Source organism: Sylvia atricapilla, chromosome 3 (assembly GCF_009819655.1).
Source record: "Sylvia atricapilla isolate bSylAtr1 chromosome 3, bSylAtr1.pri, whole genome shotgun sequence".
NCBI lineage: Eukaryota > Metazoa > Chordata > Aves > Passeriformes > Sylviidae > Sylvia > Sylvia atricapilla.
The window spans coordinates 18,363,126-18,382,115 of record NC_089142.1 but is presented as its reverse complement, the minus strand read 5'-3'; the positions used below and the strand labels follow the sequence as shown (position 1 = coordinate 18,382,115).

General features: G+C 36.3%; 1 protein-coding gene across 9 annotated transcripts in view; it reads right to left on the bottom strand.

The window, feature by feature from the left end:
- Window positions 1-18,990, bottom strand: part of MYT1L (myelin transcription factor 1 like) — a 303,376-nt gene that overhangs the window by 115,971 nt on the left and 168,415 nt on the right. For all 9 annotated transcript variants that reach the window (XM_066314864.1, XM_066314863.1, XM_066314867.1 and 6 more), the window contains exons 3-5: window positions 14,087-14,141; window positions 13,872-13,905; window positions 13,507-13,569 (exon numbers count right to left, since the gene is read on the bottom strand). In XM_066314864.1, the coding sequence (XP_066170961.1) occupies window positions 13,507-13,569; window positions 13,872-13,905; window positions 14,087-14,141 (152 nt within the window). The remainder of the gene's footprint in view (window positions 1-13,506; window positions 13,570-13,871; window positions 13,906-14,086; window positions 14,142-18,990) is intronic.

Here is an 18,990-nt window from a genome sequence, read left to right as displayed (position 1 = left end):
GACTTTTCCTTTACTCTTTTGTAAAAAACCTCACTCTTCCCTCTGTTCAAAGGCCTGACTTAATAGCCAGGACAGAAGGATCCTTGCCAGTCCTCACCTTCATCATTTTGGTATGGCTCTGGCTTGAGAATTAACATGATCCTTGCACCCATTCGGGCTAGTGGAAAACCCGAAGCAGTATGCTGCTTTCTAAGTAACTGCTTGTCCAGGATGCACAACTACCATGGATTTTTTTCAGTGAAAGGGGTGTGACTGCTGTGCTGTCTATAGTAATGAGGTGCCTGCATGTTAGTGTGAGCAGAGAATACCTGCTGTGTCTTCTGGATCAGAGGATGCTGGCACCTGCAGCCTGCAAATCTCAAACATTCTAAAAGGTAGAAAGCCCTGAGCAGCACAGCTTAGATAAACTGGCAGCACTTCCTGGAAATACAGATTGGTTTTCTATTACAGGTTTGGTCCCCTACAGATCTGGTAATTTTGTGGATCCTTGTCTTCCACTTCAGTACCAAAGGTCCACTTGTAGGTGTGCTCTAGAATTTTGTGCTTATTTTCTGATTTATATGCTGTGATATGCTTCTTGTGAAAATACCAGGTATAGAAATATAATGGTGGAAAACTGTTGTTTTCTAATTGACTTGTAAATGCACTAAATAGAAGGTGGGTGACGCTGTTTTACATTATAATGACACAGACTTTTAGCTTCAGAAAGCTGAAATGACTTTTATTTTTGGGATGTGTTTCTTTTATATACTATTTCACACAGACCAATTTGGTGACAAAAAGACAAACCTTTTCAATCACATTGGTCAAACTGGAGGGACATTAAGAAGAAGTTCCTTTTAGGAAAAGGAATGAGTAACATAGATAGAGTTTACAAATATTTATCTTGTTTACAGAAAATTCCATGGGAAAAGAATTTTAGAAAACTAAAACATCTCAGGCACGAAACCAGGGCTACAGGCGAGGTGCAAGATGACACTTTGTGTTAAAAATATCTGGAAATTTTTGAAGGTAGGGATGGTAAGTGTTATAGGTATGATGTCACTTCAAATTAACTGGTATCATGCAAAGCTATATTGCAACGTAGTCAATAGGTAAATTGTTCCTGACTCTTACCCAGGTAATTCTAAATTTCCCTTTTGTTTAAAAACTAGGGATGTTCCATTTTCTTTAAAAAATAGGGATGTTGGTATAATCTCATCATGCTTATTTCTCAGACCAACCAATAAACTTCTGTATTTCTGTGAGTTTGTGGTTTTTTTACAGAGTTCTAGAGCAACATCATAAGAAAGTGCTCTGGTGTAAGAGAAATGACATTCAATTCCTGCTTACAAAAGAGTTTAACCCATAGTATACCAAACAGAAAAAAAAATTGCTTATAGCAAATCTGAACTAACCATGACACAACCATGGTTGCGGTTCTACCAAGCTCTCCCCTAGACCAATTTGTAAATCTGATTGACTGCTTTAATTTTTAAAGAACAATCAACAATTACAGTAGACAGAAAAAACTAAGTGTTTTCTCTGTTTTATAGTTTTGATTAAATGCTGACATTTTAAGCATAAGTTGTTCCACTTTTAGTTAATGCCATTTTAACTGATCAGTCCTTCCTCCTACATCCTTTTAATAACATAACTGGAAGCTGCAAGCTTGACTGCTAAGGTCTGAAGTTAACACAGCAGTCAGAATTTATTTGCATTCTTTCTAAAATGATATTTGTTTTATAACTCTGACTCAGTTTCTGAGTCTATCCTTTTCTGTGATCTCTTTAGGTCTCACAAGGCAAGCAAGGCCAGGCCATGTCAGTTCTGAGAATGTCAGCATTTCCAAGGAACACCTAGATGCTGCAAAGACAGTACTGTGACTCAGAAAGTAGTACACTTGCCTTGACAGAAGCACTGAAACAAATTCACCATTGTGGAAAGGACAGAAGAACTGTAAAGCTGGTAATTCCTTATGTCACACAGAATTAAAAAGAAGAGCTAAGTGTCTTTGTTTTGAGAGCTATAAATTTTAATTCCAAAGCCCCAATCAAAATAAACTCACACAATTACCTTCTGTCACAATCCTTCCTACATTTTCAGACAGAAAAAAAAAAATCTATTCATTTGTTTCTTTCCATCCTAAGGCCTGTACCCTATAAATGTGTGCTGGTAAAAAGTTGCTACAACCAGTCTTATGAGTCAGTGTGGTGTTAGGAATGTACTACAACATTATACACAATATGACCTTTTCTGTCATTGGAAATCAAGTAGTTAACACTGCAAAACAGACTGAGGCTACTGAGTTACATTTGTGAAATGTTTTTAAATTAACAGTTGAAAAATCTTTAAGAGCATAAAATATAGTTACCCTGTTAAACTGGCTGCACTTCACCATCCATCTCACTGAGGCTTTGTATCTTCTACTTCCTTCCGCAAAGTATTGGATATATAGAGAATTTTATGAAAAACAGATTTCAAAACCAGGGGTTTTGTGGTAGCTACTGACAGGCAAATATCTAGAAGATTCGTGTGAGTGAAAATGAATTACATGTATCATGATGTATGTTACATCCTTTTGTCTGAAAAGATAATTTGCCTGTCGCCTTCTTCTGAAGTGGTACACATGGTTACTAAGAACCAACAAACCATTAATCCTCATTCATCTTCCTACAAGAAACCATGCCCAAGCAAGGTCTACATTAAATGTAAGCAATTCCTCTTACTTACTTACATTTTTCTTACATTCCTTGCAAATTCTAAATAACAAGAAAACATTAGGTAATTTTTGTAAAAAGGAACTTTTGATATAAAAAGGATGGTCTACAGCAAGAGGCACTGGAGTAGAATTCAGAGGCATGACTCAACTTCTGTCAGAAATGCAAATTTCTTGTGTGGTAGCAGAGTCACGAACTCCTGGTTTATCAAGGGACCAAAAGCATTACAGCTCTGTTTCTGCGCATAGCTGAACAGTGAAGTTCTGACATCCAAGTAAGGAATGTTTGCTCCTCTTCTAATACCTAGGGACATGTAGGCACTTAACACACAGCAGAATTTAGACACTGTAATTCAGGCTGGTAGAAGGTATTTTCTGTAGAAGAGGATTTCCACTCTTGGAATTAATCACTTTAAGCTGCCTTCTTTTTTTTCTCTCCCTCACAGAAGCAGAGATTAACTCAGTCTTTTGACTTGGAGATGGTCAGGGGAGAAATCACAATCCCAGCCTTAGCCACTATCTAATCTAGAACACACAGAAATGTGTAAGCAATTTGTGTTTAATATCCTCTTTTGCCAGGGGTAACTGAAGTTTTGTTTTACACTTCTCAGAAGACTGCTTGCTCATGAGATTTATATAATAACCTGAGTTTAGAGTGCACACTTCTCTAATACTTCATGCGAAACAAAACATTGACATCTTTTTTACTACCAGTACTTTACTACCAGTGAAGGATTCATTCAATTCGTCTCAAAAATGACTGTTTCCTATATGAAGTGCTAATGTTGGGACTGAAAATGGAGTCCTTCTGTCTCCAATTGACTGCTCAAAGTTACAAAGCTATATCATTGCCTCTCCTTTTGAATATAGATGAAGAAAAAAGAATGCAGGTATCCTGACATCTTAACTTCTTTATAGTATAGAATGCAAGATCCCAGAAAATGGGAGAAAACATCTCCAACCAAATACGGATGGAGTCCTAACTCTATTGACAAAGAAAAAAAACAGTGGGAGAGTGGCATGCTTGTACAGATCACAAATTACAGGGCTTTTAAATGCACTTGCTACACTGAAATAAGCAGATGAGAGATAAAAGATAACCTATCTGTGCTATTTACTTACTATGGCATCAAGGTGCCCAAATAAATGTTTTCACAGGTCTGATGAGGATCTGCTGTAGGAACTGGGGTTGCAGAGGCTGGACAGAAGGAGGAGGAAGGGTCTTATTGGTCTCTACAACTACCTGAAAGCAGGTTCTAAGCAGTGGGGGTTGGTCTCTTCTAAGTAACAAGTGATGAGAGGGAACAGTTTTAAATTGTGCCAGGGGAGTTTAAGGTTGGGTACTGGGAAAAAATTCTTCTGTTAAAGAATTATCAAGCATTGGAATAGGATGTTCTGGGAAGTGTTTGAGCCACCATCCCTATGGGCATTTAAAAGATATCTAGATGTAGCACTTGGGGATATAGTTTAGTGATGGACTGGGCATTGCTGAGTTAATGGTTGTACTCTAAGACCTCAAAGGTCTTTTTCCAACCTTAACAATTCTATGACTTGATTTGGACAAGCCTAATGTTAAAAGTACAGTTCTACTATGACTTCAGAGCTGGACACAAAACAAGGGAACATTGATGACAGTCCACCCTTTGGACTTAAGGCAGAAGTTGAATGCATGGCAGCTTTTATCTCTAGCTTTTTTCTGAACACGCATTCCCCATTCATCAAGTACAGGTAAGATTTTTTCCTGGAGACATTAAGAGGGTGAAAAACAGCAGCAGGTGTATATCTTTGGTGAATTTCTTCCACAAGAATCAGCTCAACAGAAAGCATTCATCCACTACTTGTGTATCCAATTCACACAAAAGTAGTGTGAGTGGCCTGCTCACTACTTTAAATAAAATGGATGGTAGAGAAATCTGCCCCAGTTCCAGGGAACTGAAGGCAAAAAACTTTTTTGTTAAATGACTGGTATTGGCATTTAAAGCCAAACATATCTCAGTATATACTTCATGGTATTTCAAATTTTCTCATAGTTCATGGATTGGAGACACAGACCAAATTTCAATCACAGAAATATTTTCTCTTAGGCATTCTACACTCTTCCATGGACACTTACAACATGACACTACTAGTTCTAGCAAATAACGGAAGACCATAAGGTTCTGCAATCCCTTTTCATGTCACCAGTGAGCTTTAAGGCTTTCTCAGGAAGGTGATTCAGGTGAATAGCCAAAAACACCAACTTTGTTGGTCCAGTCACCTAGGTAATGTTATCACTGTTTACAGTGTCCTAGGCTGTAGAGTGCTGAGGACGTCTTCAGGGGCTATCCATCCCCTGAACACTTTTAATTCTGTGGATGTATTTATTTAGATTTATTATTGCCATCAAAGATGCTCAGACTACCTCTCCTTTCCCTGTCCTGAGCTGACATCACTAGAAGCAGTACTTCATATCAACCACTAATAAGAAGTGATGCCTTTGAAAAGGCTGTCTCAACTTATTGAAAAACCTCAGAAGAAGTCTTTACAGACACATCATGGTGTATTTTTAGGCCTCCTTGATATTTGAGTTAGTTTCTTATGTTCTTCATATTCTTCTCCTATCTCAGGTAATACCTAGGGTGCTTGATCTCATAAAATATGAATATTTGAAAGAAAAGAAAACTATAATTTTATTTATTTATTACAGATATGATTTCTCCTGCCTCCTTTTTGATGATTCTAGCAGAGTTCAGACTATTTCACTGAAGTGGAGAAAAAAAGAGCAGGGCAACGCTGTTCTGATAGCATGGGTGCCAGCCACAGATAGAACTTTTTCAAAGTCACATGTTATTTGTGTTTGTGTGGACACTGGAGCAAGGAATAATATGGGGTTCCCTGTCTATCCAGCTGCCAGTATTCACCAGTAAGTCCTCCTGTCTCTAAAGCTCTGACTTAGGATGCTCCAATGTACATGCCATTTTTCAACACACAGTAGCTATGACTGCTGCTCAGAACTACTGGAAGGAGGATGTAGGAAGTTCCATAGCACCCTAAGGTCATTGCACTACCTTGCTTGTGGCTTTCTGGTTTAGTCTTATGGTTAAAAACTGTCACTGCATTTTCACTGAAATACACATTAATAAAAAATTTTGTTAGATACCTCCAGCTTTTCAGGCCTTGGAATCAATATTTTCACAGAAATACTGTAGAAATAATTGGCAAAATATGACAATTGGGAAACTAGACTAGATTCTAAATATAAATTGTCTTATGACAAATCAGGTATTTTTGCTCTAGGATCCAGAAAAATATTTTGATTAAAAAAGCACTGAATTTTTGTAAAGTTAGACTTTCTCTGGTATCAATGACGATTCAACAGATCTTTATTTAAATATCAGATAAACATCAGTCAGACTTCTTTTTTTTACTATATTTGTAATAATCCCCCATACATTTCTCTGCTTTTACACTACATGATGCCCAAAAATTGCTTGCTGTTTACAAATGGGGAAACAGAGGCATAGTGAGATGAAATGTCTTGCCTACCATGTGCAAATCAACTCTGTAGATACTCTTTTCCACTATGAAAAGCACAACTTATTCAACCTCAAATGATTTATTTCTCTCCTAAGAGAACACAAGGTACTCTGCAAATCTACCAGGCCAACCAAATAAATTTCCCATAGGTAAAGGGAAAATACATATAGCTACCTCCATGATCTTGTTGGGGAAATTATCTCCCAAGTATTACTGGATGTTTTTTTTCTTTTGTTTTGTTTGTTGTTGTTTTTTTTTTTTTTTTTTTTTTTTAATTTTCTTTCCGATACTCTCCACATGGTCTTCATTTATTTTGTGGCTGACAGTGACATCTCTAGACAGGTCTGTTCACAGAAAACCCCATGGCTGCCTTCCATTTGAAAGAAAAAGAAAGAAAATATTGCTGAAAGATTGTGTGTTGCTGAAAGAAATCATTTCAGCAACATACAAGCCAGGGCACCCACTGCAGAAAGCACATCCAAATTTTGCTCTTTGCTGCTGCTGCAGTTAGGTCAACACTTTCCATGCTCCAGCCTCTGATTTACCTTCTTTCCCCTGCCCCTATAACACCAGTACTCCTAGTACTTGCAGGCCCTGCAACTTGTTGCCACTGCAATAGCTACTCCCAGCCCAGATGGTGGTAGCAGTAATTGAGCTGCGGTTCCTTTGTGTAGTCACCTCTGCACAATGGCCACTAGCATGCAGAGCCCCATACCAATTGCTGGTGTATATTTGCTCGATGGTTTAGACCCAGCTTTGTACCTTTCTAATCATTAATCAACACTCAGACAAAGGATTTATTGCTGAATCCAGACAGCAGCCAATACAGACCCCTAATACATTATGGATTCTCTGTCAGCACAATTATTTATTGTTTGCAGTGTTCTGTTTGAAAATCCCTATGCTCTTGCATTTATTTATTTACTTGCTTACTTATATCTCTTTAGCTGGATTTAACAAAGCAATGAAGCTTCATCTATTAACATTTTTTACAAACCTTGAATGCTGAATTACTTCATATAAAATATATTTATAATATTATTCCTGGTATGTACCACGACTTAACAAAGTCTTTAGCAAATATGCTGTGAAAGAAAATAGAATTAAATTTCACAGAAAGTGTCAGAGTATTTCCTCAAGTAAATATCCAGTGAATCCTTTTATCATTAAAAACACCACAATAAAGGTTGACCATCAGCTGAGAGATCAAGGAATATACATTTCTCTATAATTCCAGCATCCTGTTGGATTTTTCACAGTATCATGAAAGCAAGCAGCAGTAAGGACCTCACTGTTCTGTGGTCAGGCTTTAGCACAAAAGCATCAGTGGACCTCTGGTTCTGCACAGCGTGCAACCATGCTGTGTTATCAAATTAATGTTAAAATATGTATGTCCTAGCTTCTGATTTATAATATCTTTGACAAATAGTAAAAAGGATAGGCATGCTATAAAGTTTATGGATAGGGTGATGGCATGCACAATGATGTCTCATAAAGAATAAAGGGGGAAAAGTTATTTATTCTTATGATTCAAGAACTAAAATACAGATAGACTGGCTGCGTGCACAGAATTTTTCATAAATATCCCACAGTGCACCCTGTTGTACAGCAGCCATACATTAATTAGAGCATTCAGCAGACACTGCAATGTGTTACACTCACCCAAGTGAATCTTCATTTTTCACATGCAGGGCCTTACTAATTAAAATCAGCTTTGCAATTAAATGTGGAAAATTCTGTTAAACTTTGAAGCATGGTTTAGAAAAAATGTATTTATTTTTAGGGTATTTTATTTTGATGCAAATGAATTCTCCATCAAAGTGAGACCAGTAAAAGGAAGGTATGAGGATTTCTCTTTTTTGTATTATAGATGCTCCTCTCGGTTGCAAGTTGCAATGCTCCACTATCTCTCTGCCAGTACCTGGCCCTTTTCCAATGCTTTTAGTGAGTGCTATCTGTCAAGGCATGAATAATACAGCCCCTAGGCTGTCGGCAGAATCCAAATGAGGCATACATCAGGAAGCAAGCACTCGACTTTAGCTCCAGAACATGCTCCTGTGAAGACAGGCAATTATTCACCCACGGCTGCAGCCATGGCAATCAAACTGGTGGGTGAAAAGGTATATGAAATGAAAAAATTTGAATAAGAAATATGGCACAACAAGACACAGAAATCCAATAATTTTCTAATAGCAGAGAGATATTTGAGCCTTTTAATTTTGAAGTTTGGGAGCATGAATTATTTCACTCACTCTGTTAGAAAATGCAGACTAAAATACAGTATATAATGGCAAGGCAATATAGCAGTATTTGTTTGGGTTTTTTTCCCTAATCAGAGCAGAAATGTTAAATTCTAAGGTATTTATAAATTTAAATTGTTATATGAATTGACAAATCTCATGCCTAAAAATTAAAAGATAGTCAAAATAATTCTATCTGTATACTGTAATAAACCAGAGACTGCCTAGTAAAGCAGTAAAAAACTGGTAGTATAATGAAATTTTGTGGAAAATTAAAATGCAACGTATTCTATAAAGCTAGGGATAATTCATACATTACAAATGCACACATCATTTTATGATCCCTCTTTGGTTTTGGGACTAACGTTTTTTTTTTGCAAGACACTGTATCAGTAATTAATGAAATCCTTTACAAGCAAAATATGACCTGAAGAAAAGGCATGAAAAGTTCCTCGGTAGAAGAAATTTTTAAGTTGGTTTATTTCATCTGAATTCTTATTTTCAGCAATCAAATAGAAATTAATGATATAGTAAAAGCTGTATCAGTAATTCCATTTTAAATATGATGGGTTTATCATTTGATATTAACATTCTTCACTGAAATTTTATGCATATTTTTTCAGACCACAATTGGTTTGCTTTAATTTCTACACAGTGACTGTATCTTTTTTCAAATATATACTGTTGTATGCTCTAAAAGAATTCTAAATGAATATACACAGTGCCATGCTACACCCTTAAGATTTTTTTAGGTCTTTTATTTGTTAGAATACATGTTACATGTTAGAATATTATTTGTTAGAATATTATGTTAGAAATATGGGGCAGTTGGCAAGTGATTAACCCATTACAAAATCTAACTGCTTTTGTTACTTGAGAAAAAAAGAAACTATTTTGCTATGAAGCTTCTAAATAAGCCACTGTAAGCATTTTTATGACGTGTCTACCTACCTACTTACATGGAAAATCGTACCAAATACCTACCTATTTGGTATATGACATTGTTTTAAGAAGATGCTAAATGGAGACCAATGAACTAAAGTGCAATATTTCTGAAACCATCATTCACATTTTTTCAGTAAGTAACACATGCCAGTTTGCACTCAATTACTCTAGAGTAACTATGGGATTTGCACCTACAGAACAGGCCAGAAACTGGACTCTTACATTTTTATTTGTATACATAGAATGTGATTCCTGTTGCCTCTTAAGTTGATTAATGAAACTGGCAAAGTTTCCTCTAATTGCAGTGAAAGAACACTTGAATCTATGCTTTTCTTGAGATGCTTAGTCAAAAGGCATGCTGAAAACACAGTTGTGGGAACACCCTCCTGGTCTGGTCTGGTTAGAGCCACTGGTATATATACAGATGGATTATTCACAGCTAAAAGTATGCAAGGATTTAGATCAAGCTTATTGTTTGCAATTAACTCACAGTATTGAAGGTACAATAGCAGTGTTCATTTTTAAGCTGCTATGCACAATGGGCCTGAACAGCTACCAAGGGACTAAAAAAACCTGTATCAGTCATGGCCTCTGGAAATGCTCTGATTTTCACGCCTAAGATTTGAATTCTTCTCTTGTCTCCAGCACTACCTGAACATGTTTATGGGTTTTTTTGTGGGTTTTTTTTTGTTTGTTTTGTTTCTATCTTGCATTCAGATATTTCACAACTTTTGTTTTCTTTTTATTTTTCAGTTCAGTTGGCCTCAGGTGCTTTGAAACATAAACAACAGCTACTGAAGTTCTATCTGTGTAAACTCTAACCTTGAGGCATTGCCTCATGCTGTATGCCATGGACAGCACTAGAGGGTCCATGTTAGCTTCAGGTTTCCAGGCATTACTAAAATATATTTAAAAAAAAAAAAAAAAAAAAAAAAAAAAAAAAAAAAAAAGTCTGCTCTAGTTAAGGCACGCACACCATCCAACTTTGGGTACTTCTCCTTAGTGCCCAAACTGGGATGTTAATTCTTCTGACCTTTCCATGCAGCCACTGGACAGACGTGCTTTCACCAGTTAATTTTAGAGATCCCAGCATTCTGCCCCAAAGTGCCCTTAAGAGAAACTTGTCCATCTAAGCTGTCTATTATCATGTCTCGCCCACAAGCCGAAATCAGGCTCTGAACTTAAGACAAAGGAGTGAGCTACCAACCAAGTCATGCAAGGTTTTGCTTTTCTTCCAGCTAAGGTTTGACACAAAGAAAAACACCAAAGAGATGGAAATGACACAAGCTCTTACCACTGTTACCCTACCTAGTTCCAGTCTTGTGTTTTCATACACCTCAAAGGAAACATCAATGGCATAGAAAGTCTGCTTGTTCCCTTAGTAAACCTACACTGAAGCTCTTTCATAATTAAAAATACAACTGAGGCAAAAACCTGTGATAAAACTCTCCTTTAACTTCTATATAATATTTTATCAGCTGAACAACCTCTGAGTCAGAGGATCTGTTTATTTCAGTTCAAGCTTAATGTAGTACCTGAAGATGGTTTTCACTATCACAAAGATAAAATTACAATAATAAATAAAAAACAGACAAAAGCAACAAACAAACAAAACCCAGCAACAAAAACAAACAAAAAAAAAAAAAAAAAAAAAAAAAAAAAAAAAAAAAACAACACCAAACACAAAACCCCCAACACTCTGAATTCCAGAGACTTGAAGACATTTTAGAAGAAACAGAATTCTGGAGAGCTCTAACTACATCTAGTGGAAGGAAATGCATTTCATTCCTAATAATGAGCTGGTCTGATATTGTGAATGAAAAGGTCTTAACCTCATTAAAATGCTCTGTAGGTCTAAACGGAATTGAGTTCAGCATCAGCTGAGATATGCAATTCCCTGAAGACATAAAACTTTCAAGACAGTCTGATTTCCTTGGAAGAAATGTTCGAGGGTCTTTCCCACCCATAGAGCAAAATAGACTAAGAGGAAAATTCCTTCCAATACTTTCAAAAAGGTAATTTTTTTTTTGAAATTTACCTTTAAAAACCTACCGACTAGTAGGGCTTGGTTGTGAATAAATAGCACTACTCTTCTAGAAAACAGAAATTTTAGATAAATGTACCTTGTAAACCTCAACAAAGAACTCTGTGTTTTTACATTAAATAGGACATATATTGGTTAAATATATTTTGATTAGTGGATTGGCAATCATGGTGACAAGAAAACATAAAAGCCCAACAAATTCTTTGGTAGAAAAAAAATGAATTTTTGATGTATTTCCAATTTTTATTCTTATCGCATCTGCCGAAAATTTCATTTAATTAACAGCTCTGAGATTCAGTCTGTTCGTGTACTGACATACCAGAATCATGTCAAGAAAGCAAAATATGGAATTAACATCTCAAAACTGCATGTAATCTTTCCAAACCTCACATTTATTATTTCCTCTTTCTGCAAAAGGGTGATCCTACACAAACACAGACACTAACTCTTACACAAAGTTAGAGCAATTCAGAAGAAAAGTCAGAATTTTTCAAGCTAAAGAGCTTCTTTCTGTATGTTTTAGAACTTTTGCTTTTGATATTTGCATAGAAATTCTATAAAGTGTAAAGAAATGTATGTAGCTACAATCTTGTAACTAGAAAGGACATTATAATCATATCACTTAACTGCTGACAGGTCATGAAATTTCTGAAGGAAAAGAAGGATTTAGTGCCATTCTTTAATTACTTGTGAGATTTGTGTTTCCATAAAACAAACAAACAAACAAACAAACCCCACACAACCAAGAGAAAACCATGGTTTAAAATGAGAAGTCACAAGTGAATTTAAAAATAATTATTTTGGATACTTTTCTTAAATCAATGTTCCAATCTAACAAAAGTCTTCAAATAGCCGTTAAAATGTTATTGCTCTTATGAGAGAAGAAAAGATTGAGAAAATAAACATGAATAATTATTTTTAGGTTTACACAGTTTAAATGTAATTTAATGTAATTCTAGTATCACTGTTCTTAGTCTAACTTTGAAAGTGTTTTCTGGACTTGTTCCTAAGCTTCATTCACTGGTATGAAGAAAGGCGTATGAGTGGACTGAGTGGCACTGTTCAGTTTCTTTACCTATTTCAAATAAATGTCTTAACCTCAAATGTATAATTTCAATTTAATTCCTAGACCCCACATGCCCATTTCATGCAGTAATCAGATTTGGTGTGAAATATGTACTCTTATAAACACAAGTGCTTTATGAAAAATAAAATCTTCACAGTTTCAGGATAATTTAACACTGGTTTGAACACTTCCCTCAATTCAGAAAAGAGATGGCCTTAAACATCAACCATTTTATCTCCTACCATGGGCTGCTGTATAAAATATGTCAAGTGAAATGGACAGCAATGAGAGAAAAATACATGTGTTCTAGAGCTGATAAATTTTCAAAATATTGCACAAAAAATTAATGGACAAATGATTCAGGAAAAGAATGCTATTTATACAGATGTACAGCACTATTGAACATTGACCTTGCAGACACAAAAATGTAAAGATTGAGGTATAAATTAATTTGAAGCATATGCAGTATGTGTAACATATGCTACCTTGTTGTTTCTTAACCATAATCAGCTGGATTTTTTTAAAGGAGCTGTCTCCACATTTCATAGTCCAGAAACTGAAGTAAAGGTATTTATAATACAATATAACATTCAAACCCTGAAGTCTTATTATTGTTGATTTGCCTTAAGCTTTGACCTTTGAATCTAACCTGATCATCGAACTTTAAGTGCTTCTGAAGCTCTTTTTTATTCAGTTATGAAACACATTAAATAATATGAACCTGAGTGCCAACATGAAAGTAGGGCCAAATCTTAATTTACAACACATAAGCAAGAGAACTGTATGCAAAAATTGAGAGAGACTGACAATGAGAGCAAGTCTTCTCAGCAAAAATGTGAGTTAAATTTTGTGATGTTCAGAGAGAAAAAATAATCCTGAGTCTAAATGGTTTCTAGAGTATCTGCTAATTTTTATCATTGTTTGGTTTATCAAGGTCATGGCAGATAACTTGTTTACCAAATCTCTTCACTAAATTATGAAAAATTACAGATATTACCTTCTGTGTCTTGCATATTTGCCACTAACATGGCCACTGCCATCACAGCCAGGCGTGGGACAGCTGCAAAAGAGAGAATTAATATATAGGTGCTGGTGTGCTGCAGAAAGATTATACTAAAAGCAGGCAGGCAGTAGGTATTACAGAGATGGAGGGCAACAGAGACAGAAAGAGAAATCAAATAACTGAAGGGGAAAAAAAAAAGAGGGGATGCTTTTTATTAGCAAGTCTCAAGGGAATTAATTTCATCAGTGCAGCAGGGCATGAGCAAACCACCAATGAACTTGAAAGTGCATTATACCCATTAAAAGGCATGAATTTTCTAAATTGCTAATGGGGATACATTTTACACTCAGAGCACTAACCTGAACAGCTCTTGTATGGCTGGTTCCACGGGAACTGCAGAGAGATGGAAAACATATAAAAATTTATCATCTATTACAAGTACCCCTCTTCTACAGAAAATTACCAGAAAGGTTGTGTAAAAGCAGGGTCAGAATGAATTGTGCAAAGAGATTCTGGAGGATGAAGGTCACCCTGAGCAGGGGCCTTGAGTGATTTACTGAAGCAAGAGACATACCTCGAACACCTTTGGAGCGTGTGCGATGGCGCTTCTCGTCTGCATCCACCTCCATCTGGGAATAGATTAGCAGGCAGTCAATGTTCTTATCCTGCATGCACAGACTATCAATGCACAGACTGATACAGTCTCTCACACAATTTTATGTGATTTATTGACACAATTTTAATTCCATTTATCCTGTAAGGGAAAGTTCTCCTTACAGGGGATTTTTAGGATCCTCGTGTTTATTTAAAAACAGAAAAAGCAGTAATTTCTGCTGTAAACCGTCAGTTTCTGTGCCCTGCTTTCATAGCAAATTGTGTGAAGCTAAGTGCTGGTTCCTCTTTTCAAGGGGATACTTCTGACATAAACCCTTCATTACCCCCATATATTCCAAAACAAGGATTCAACAGATTTCTATACAATTTAAAAACTAAAGTCAAGGGGTCACACACCACAGGCTGTTTTCTAACCAAACCCTTAACAGTGGGAAAGAGAGGAAGGAATAATGACTGAAAAGGAGATGAAGATTCATAATTATACCTTCAAATATTAAATGTTATTTAATATGGCATTACAATTTTTGCCAGCATGTTTCATTGTTTGGTTGTGTTTTTCAAGTTTCAGGAATGGGCTCACTTCCTACATGACTAGATCTTTATCTTCATTTTACAAATAGCTTGCCATCCAGTGTAGCTTTCTGTGCAGTAATAAATATATAGAAATCTTATATATTTACCAGACAGGGGCAAGGCTGCAGATTAGATCTTGGAAAGTACCACAAACACTGACGTATACTAATTAGCATAGACCCACATAATTTCTTCTGATTTTACATGCAATTGTCACCAGACTTTAAAAGGTAAGCTAAATTGAATAGCTAGAGTTCAGGATTTTATTTAAAAGAAGTAAATAGCACTGAACAATGCTGAGATACTGAGTCAGGAAAAATATCTGCAGTAGCTGTATCACCAGCTCCTTTGGCTGTAGAAGAACAAGATGGCAAGATGGATCTACAGTGCTTCATACATAGTGATGATACTGTAAAGGTCACGAAGAACAGAAATAGACCATGGAGCTCTAGTTCCCCTAGGGGAAAAAAAAATCAATCACCCCCGTTATAGCAATATCCTTGGATTGATATCTGCTAAAAATGTCATATATCTCATGCAAACACAAGGAAAAGGGTCCAAGTGACTTGCAGCTAACCCTTTAATCACCTAACTTTCTTTGGTCAGTACCTTAATGCAACCCATTTGGGAAATTACTAGAAAAGAAGAAATCAGGAGTGTTTTTATAGAGCTCCCTCAACACATAACAGCAGGTGGAAAGAATCACCTAAACAAATTTTGTCGGTGACAAGGATTCAGTAAAAAGAAAGTGTCATTCTCACAAGACTGTTACTGATGTAGTTCTCAGCAGTTTCTCGGCAGTCATCAACTGATTGCTGGTGGTGTGTTGTATTCCACACTAAAGGGATGGTTTATAATAGACTGATATTATGAAAACTAATAGAGCACCAGCCTCTCTTAGGGGGTTTCTGGTCAATCTTCTGTTTAACTTTGAGTTTCATTTTAAAATTTTGAGTGGGTTTCATTTTAAAATTAAGACATCTATATTTAGCTATTTGTGGGCAGATACATTCAGAGAATAAGCTTCCATCTTCACCAACCAATCATGCTGAGATCACACAAGGTATTTCATCAAACCTTCAACTTCCAGTCCAGAAAAGTATGGAAGGGTACAGACATATCCTTTGTTGTATCTACCAACCCTGTGCAGAAGTTTCAGGTATTCTCTGGCATCCGAAATGGTACTAACTGCCTATGCTTAGACAACTGAATTTACCTCCAGGTTAATGTAGCCAGCAGAGCTTGAGGACCCACCCCTCTGATCAGCTACATGAAGTTACTTCAGGCTGGATAAAATCAGTCTCTAGGCACCTCTGTCTCTACCATCTAACTCTCCATCAACTATTGCATGAGAAAATTGGCATGCCAGTTTCTCCTATAGGCACCCTAACTGAATCTTAAACTTTAACCCACCCACTAGGATCTATCCTACACCTTGAGTTCACATCCTATCCGGTTTCTTAGCTCCAATGACTTGAGAGGCATTTGAAGCTTTTAAAGCTGCCATATCAAAGCATGTAACAGTTTCTCTGGAATACAAAAATTACTTACTAGATGATGATATTCTTTTGCTAATAAGAAAATGGTGCACTGTTTTTATAACTCTTTATTCTGTAACTCTTGAATGTGTAAGGACTTGACATGACACCAGAAGTGAAGTTACTTTATCTTCAGACTAGTATGTTTTTGAAATGTTTGAAAAACATTATCTAGCCTCATTTGTCAATACTGAAAAACCTGCTGAAAGAACTATTACCATCTTAACCTGGAAAGGCTGCCCCAGTTATTATGATAGTCTGTGTAAATTTATAAGGGAAACTACAAAACAGGTTTATCTGTCTTTCTAAACCAAAGTGAGCACTTCAAGAACACTGAAGGTAGTATAGTGCACTTTTAACTACACCGACAATCACAGAAGAAATCACTAAGTGGGAAAAGCCCCTCTAAGATCTACACAATCCATATCGAGAAGCAGGTCAGAAAAAAAACTGCTGGCACACAATGCTATTTTAAATTTTGTTGTGTATCCTACACAGTCTGCTGCTTCTCCAGAACAGCATAAATTGACTTGCCATTGTCTGTGACCTAGATGCCCTCTCATATATGGTAATGTGAGTCTTGGATGCTCTAGGACACATCAAATGATGACAGGTGTCTACATTTAGTCAATAGAATTTTGCTTTACCTTGATATTTATATGCTTGCTCACAGATCTTTGTCAGTCATGTCAAAACTTCAGCTTTCATTCCTCCATGAATTACATTTTGGATGGTGGGATCAAGCAACTTTCTGAAATTCTAGTAAGATTTGCATTGGTTCTACAAGAGTAAAGTCACCTGGCAACCTACCACTGCAGCCCTCACTGGCACTCCTGGCGCTTTCATGGCCAGGAACAGAATTCTGCTACCAAGATCATCAATCTCACATGGACTTCCTCATCACTTTCACATGCAGAAAAAGGAAATGTCAACCTTGCTCTCATAAGGAGTTCACCTTAGAAGTTCTATTTTATTCATGACCTCTAAATTACAGCTCTGCAGCTCAGCTCTTAGCATCTGTTCCAGAAAAGAACTTGTGGACATGGAGGACAGGCTGGCTAGAGTTAGTCTTAGCCTGGCATCTAATATTATGTATCAAAGCAAAGAAAAAGGCATCACCAAAAGGAAGAGAAGAGATTTTTAACCTTCCTTCAAAGAGAAGATCTAGAAATGAAAATGGAAAGGTCTAAGCTGATTAGAGATTGGACTACCTCTCCTACAAGAAAAAGCTGAAAGAATTTGGTTTGCTAAGCCTGGAGAAGAGAAGGCCTCAGGTTGACCTAACTGTGGCCTTTCAGCACATGAATGGAGCCAACAAGAAAGATAGAGAGGGAATATTCACAAGGGCATGTATTGACAGGCCAAGGGAGAATGGTTTCAACCTCCCAGTAGGTTTAGATTGGGTATCAGGAAGATATTCCATGAAGGTGGTGAGATACTGCAAGGAAGAAGCTGCCCAGAGAAGTTGTGTATGCTCATCCTCATCAGTGTTCAAGACAAGATTGGACGGAGCTCTGAGCAACCTGGTCCAGTGGAACATTCCCTGCAAAGTCAGGGGAGTTGGAAGTAGATGATCTTTAAGGTCCCCTTCAACCCAGGCCATTCTGTGATTCTACGATTCTCAATTCCCAGAAAGAAAAGATAAAAGAGGTCTAGGTAGAAATTAAATCTGCAAATTAGAATTTAAAATTACTAAATTATTGGACATGCTTTACTTAGGATAATGGGCAGAGAGAGGTAGACCTAAGAACCCTGTACACAACTATACGCATTCGTGTTACTGAAGTTTTAGATAAATAAGACATGAATAGATGAAGTGCTCTAACAAATAAACCACAAAATGCCACACTAAATATATATTTTCTGAGTAAAACCAAAACAAATGTCTGTGTGGTCACCTGCGTGCAGGCAGTAAGACTTCTTACATCTTACTGTATGTAAGATGTAATACTTCTTACATCTTACAGTAATCCTATACCAGTAACTACTACTACATACACAGAAACACAAGGTGCTTTTAAATTGTCAGTATTTGAAATCTGGAAATAATAATGAGACAAATGGAGAAAAACACAATCTTATAACATAAAATTACTACAATTGTGAGCAGCTGAAAGTATTTCATTAAATGTTAAAAACAGAAAAGGTACACAGTCATAAGAGAAGAATTCTTTAATAAAAGAGATTTGATTATTATTATTATTTGAAAATGTAGTAATAGTAATCAACAAGAATTTTTTAAGGGGCTATTTGTCATTATTTATCATTTTAAAAATCAAAGACTCAGACAACATTTACTCCCCAAAATAAGCACAAGCTAATGGATCTTCAATACAGTGCTGTTACTTGGGGAATGAGGGAGAACTGAAAAAAAATCAGAAAAAATTATACTTGTAACTTTTACAATTAACCTTTACTAATTGTTGAGGGGATGGTGTGGCTTACTAAGTTAATGTTCCTGATGCTGACCCTTAGAAATGTCATACAAAAGCAATATGGGATACAAGATGATGACATAATTAGCACCAGTCAACACTTTGTAATGGAAAATCTGTAATCAAAACCACTTGATACTGCTCTTTGAGGATACCCTAAAAGTTGTCAGAAAAGGTAGGTATGTCAGGATACCATATCCTTAGACACCTTTGAAACATTTTATTTTCTCTTACTGAGCATTCAGGCAATAAGATAAGTGCTTCATAAAATCAGCATATTTATCAATTAGCAAATATTTCTCCAGAAAAAAATCTGT